This window comes from Camelina sativa, chromosome 11 (genome assembly GCF_000633955.1).
Source record: "Camelina sativa cultivar DH55 chromosome 11, Cs, whole genome shotgun sequence".
In the NCBI taxonomy this organism is placed as follows: Eukaryota; Viridiplantae; Streptophyta; class Magnoliopsida; order Brassicales; family Brassicaceae; genus Camelina; species Camelina sativa.
Genome location: NC_025695.1, coordinates 15,404,318 through 15,408,793, shown reverse-complemented (window position 1 = coordinate 15,408,793; position 4,476 = coordinate 15,404,318). Strand labels below are relative to the sequence as shown.

Here is a 4,476-nt window from a genome sequence, read left to right as displayed (position 1 = left end):
TTGCTCCTGCTCCGTGGGTTATCATCGTTGGAAGAATCTTTGTTGGGTTTGGTGTTGGTATGGCTTCGATGACGTCGCCGTTGTACATCTCTGAAGCTTCTCCGGCGAGGATTAGAGGTGCACTTGTTAGTACTAATGGTCTTCTCATCACTGGAGGACAGTTCTTCTCCTACCTTATCAATCTTGCTTTTGTCCATGTAAGTGAAAATGATTAGCTCTGTTTTATTAAACTCTGTTTTGTTTGTTATATCACCAAATGAGAAAAAGTCTCTAAATCTTGATTGAAACAGACTCCGGGAACATGGAGATGGATGTTGGGAGTTGCGGGAGTTCCGGCGATAGTTCAGTTTGTGCTTATGCTGTCTCTGCCTGAGTCTCCACGGTGGTTATACAGAAAGGATAGGATTGCGGAGTCGAGAGCANCAAACACCGTAACATTTTTCGTGACTGGTACGACTCAAAAAAAATCTCAAACGGATGACTTCTGTTTTTTTTTGTTTTAACTTATTATGTTTTTCCTCACTTGACTGTCTTATTCGATTTGGTCTGGTTTTAATTGTTTTGACTGTAAGATCTGTTTTAAATGGAAAGGAACAAAAAAACAAAATCTCAAAAGCTTGAATGATCATGGATTTTTTTTAATTTCCAATTTCGAATATATTCGTTGAAATCTCTTTCTCTATATTAATTTTGTTAATGGGAATCACAGGCTAACAGACTAATAATCTCTACCGAGAGAATCCATCCGGAGAGATCACAATACAACAATGGTGGAAGGAGGGATAGCTAAAGCAGACAAAACAGAGTTCACAGAGTGTTGGAGAACGACATGGAAGACACCTTACATCATGAGATTAGCTCTCTCCGCTGGTATCGGAGGTCTTCTCTTCGGTTACGATACGGGAGTCATCTCAGGAGCTCTTCTCTTCATCAGAGAAGATTTCGATGAAGTTGATAAGAAAACATGGCTTCAGTCTACTATTGTTAGTATGGCGGTGGCCGGAGCCATCGTCGGAGCTGCCGTCGGGGGTTGGATCAACGATAAGTTTGGTAGGAGGATGTCGATTCTTATCGCTGATGTTCTTTTCTTGATCGGTGCGATTGTTATGGCGCTTGCTCCTGCTCCGTGGGTTATCATCGTTGGAAGAATCTTTGTTGGGTTTGGTGTTGGTATGGCTTCGATGACGTCGCCGTTGTACATCTCTGAAGCTTCTCCGGCGAGGATTAGAGGTGCACTTGTTAGTACTAATGGTCTTCTCATCACTGGAGGACAGTTCTTCTCCTACCTTATCAATCTTGCTTTTGTCCATGTAAGTGAAAATGATTAGCTCTGTTTTATTAAACTCTGTTTTGTTTGTTATATCACCAAATGAGAAAAAGTCTCTAAATCTTGATTGAAACAGACTCCGGGAACATGGAGATGGATGTTGGGAGTTGCGGGAGTTCCGGCGATAGTTCAGTTTGTGCTTATGCTGTCTCTGCCTGAGTCTCCACGGTGGTTATACAGAAAGGATAGGATTGCGGAGTCGAGAGCAATTCTTGAGAAGATTTACCCGGCGGACGAAGTGGAGGCGGAGATGTTAGCTTTGAAAGAGTCTGTGGAGGCAGAGAAGGCGGACGAGGCGATCATCGGAGATAGCTTCAGCACTAAAATTAAAGGAGCTTTCGGGAATCCTGTTGTTAGACGTGGGCTCGCGGCTGGTATCACAGTGCAAGTGGCACAGCAGTTTGTGGGGATCAACACTGTCATGTACTACAGTCCTTCAATAGTTCAGTTCGCTGGTTACGCCTCCAACAAGACAGCTATGGCCTTGTCTCTCATTACTTCTGGCTTGAACGCGGTGGGTTCGATTGTGAGTATGATGTTTGTGGATAGGTACGGGAGAAGGAAGCTGATGATCATCTCTATGTTTGGGATCATTACATGTCTTATCATATTAGCCACTGTGTTCTCACAAGCGGCCATTCACGCCCCCAAGATTGATCCGATGGAGTCGAGGACGTTTGCTCCAAATGCTACTTGTCCAGCGTATGTCCCGCTAGCAGCCGAAAATGCTCCTCCTTCAAGGTGGAACTGCATGAAGTGTCTCAGGTCCGAATGTGGATTCTGTGCCAGCGGAGTACAGCCGTATGCACCAGGAGCATGTGTGGTGTTGTCGGATGATATGAAAGCAACTTGCGGCTCAAGAGGAAGAACATATTTCAAAGATGGATGCCCAAGCAAGTTTGGGTTCTTAGCAATAGTGTTTTTGGGTCTTTACATCATAGTGTATGCTCCAGGTATGGGCACTGTCCCGTGGATCGTCAACTCTGAGATCTATCCACTCAGATATAGAGGTGTTGGTGGAGGGATAGCTGCCGTCTCGAATTGGGTCTCCAATCTCATTGTGAGTGAGAGCTTCCTCTCACTCACCCACGCTCTCGGCTCCTCTGGGACCTTCCTTCTCTTTGCCGGCTTCTCCACAATCGGGCTCTTCTTCATTTGGCTGCTCGTTCCTGAAACCAAGGGGCTTCAGTTTGAGGAGGTTGAGAAGTTGCTTGAGGCCGGCTACAAGCCCAGTCTCTTGCGGCGGAGGAACAAGAAGGGCAAAGAGGTCGATACGGCTTAAGACGATGATGATCACTGACCTTTCTCTCTATATTTTTATTGTTATTCGCAACCAATTCCCATTTCAACATTGTATCGAAGACCTTTTAAAACTTCAAAGAAAACATGAATGAAAGCAAAGCTTCTCAAAGACCTTAAGAGCTCTTATACTAACGTGAATTTACCCCAAAAAAATGAGTTTGCAAGAGCATGCGACCAACTTAGGCAAACAGCTTTGTGTAGCCCAAAGCATCAGGTTAAATAATAAGTGAATTACTTACTTTTGAGACAAAGCCATAACTATCAATGTCAAAGTGGTGGGGCAAACAACTGTTTCAACGATAACCAATTACTATTGTAGGACAAGGCAACTAAGTGGTGCCAGATATGCTGACAAACAAATCATCTACAAAATCCACCGTCAGACTCAGACAGATCCACAGACAAGCTCGAAAGATCCAACAATAATTGATCCCAAATCGAGTAAAGCAATTGATCAAGAAATATCGATTAAAAATTGCTTAGTTCTTGAACAAACCTTTCTTTGCCTTAAAAAATCAGCATACTCCCCAAACCTCACAAACCAGAAGCCAAAACCTGAAAATGCTACACTTGCAATCCAAATAAGCACTCCCTTGAAACCCCCTCAAAAACTAGCTTAACCATCAATACATGAGAGATCAAAAAGTCAGTCAAGTTTCTGCTAATCATTTGATCTCTCTTTACAGTCTACATAAAAGACAGCTATACAAAACCACCAAACATACAACTCAGTATATACATACTAGACTGATGAAACGTCCTCATGGTTTCATTTCAAGGGCTTGTTGAACATCCCTCATTCCTTGGCTCCCGAAGATACCCCAGAAGTCTTTCTGCCTGCACAATACAAAACCATGTATCTTGATCAATTTCAAGCTTTTCATACATCCTACCAAACATTTGAACCAAACTGACCCTGCTAATCTATGGAATCCATATCACAATCCTCAAATGGGATCTACTAAATCTATGACTCTGGTTTCTTGGACTAGATCTGATTCGAGATCTCTTGAGAAATCACAGAACAGAGACACCACCACTGACACAATATTAAAACTCTAATCCGTAACAGAAGACTCTTTGTATCAAGCTAAAGGAACAAAGATGATGCAATGAGAAATCAGCAAAAATAGCACAGTTCTTACCTTGCGCTTAGCTCTAACACTAACAGAGCCGCTTTGAGATAGACCTACAAGCGGAGGAATCGCACCTTCCCTCACAAGCAACCCACGGTTTCTAACGCTATCAGAACAAAGCTGCAACAGCGTCAAGATCGCAAATTCTTTCCCTTTAACAGATCCATCTTCAATAGCCTCAACAAGCGCTGCGATGCCTCCTTCCTCTACAATAGCCTCTTTGCCTTCATCTATCGCTGCAAGGCTACTCAAAACCACCATCGCCTTCTCAGCCATTCCAGTTCCTTCCTCCGCTACAAGGTCCACCAACGGCTTCACCGCTCCAGCAGTAACCGCTCTCTCCTTGTTTTGCTGAAGTGTACACAGCTTGTAAAGCGTCGTCAGAGCATCCTTCTTCCCCCTGCAAGATCCGTTCAACAGAAGAGAAACCAGCGGCGGAATCGCACCGCACGCTCCGATTGAGCCTTTGTTCTCCTCCAATAGTGCCAAACTAAGCAACGCACATGCTGCGTTCTGTTTTGAAGTCTCCGTCCCCGTCTTGAGTACCCACACTAATGATTTAATCGCTCCCCCTGCGGCGATTACAGTTTTATTCTGGTCGTGTAAAGAGAGGTTCAAGAGCGCTGTGACCGCATGCTCCTGTGTCCATGGATCGTTACAACGAAGAAGCGGAATCAAAGCTTGAATAGCTCCAGATTCCCCAATCAACAC

The 4,476-nt window shown here is 44.1% G+C and overlaps 2 protein-coding genes across 2 annotated transcripts in view; one reads left to right on the top strand and one right to left on the bottom strand.

Moving 5' to 3' along the window:
- On the top strand, positions 570-3,232 carry LOC104723471 (inositol transporter 4-like). Its single transcript, XM_010441846.2, has 2 exons — positions 570-1,310; positions 1,404-3,232. Exons 1-2 carry the CDS (start codon positions 768-770, stop codon positions 2,607-2,609), a joined length of 1,749 nt encoding a protein of 582 aa, XP_010440148.1. The 5' UTR covers positions 570-767; the 3' UTR covers positions 2,610-3,232.
- Positions 3,109-4,476, bottom strand: part of LOC104728002 (U-box domain-containing protein 4-like) — a 3,056-nt gene continuing 1,688 nt past the window's right edge. Inside the window, exons 2-3 of the mRNA XM_010447047.2 lie at positions 3,775-4,474; positions 3,109-3,466 (exon numbers count right to left, since the gene is read on the bottom strand). Of these exons, the coding sequence (XP_010445349.1) occupies positions 3,404-3,466; positions 3,775-4,474 (763 nt within the window). The 3' untranslated portion in view covers positions 3,109-3,403. The remainder of the gene's footprint in view (positions 3,467-3,774; positions 4,475-4,476) is intronic.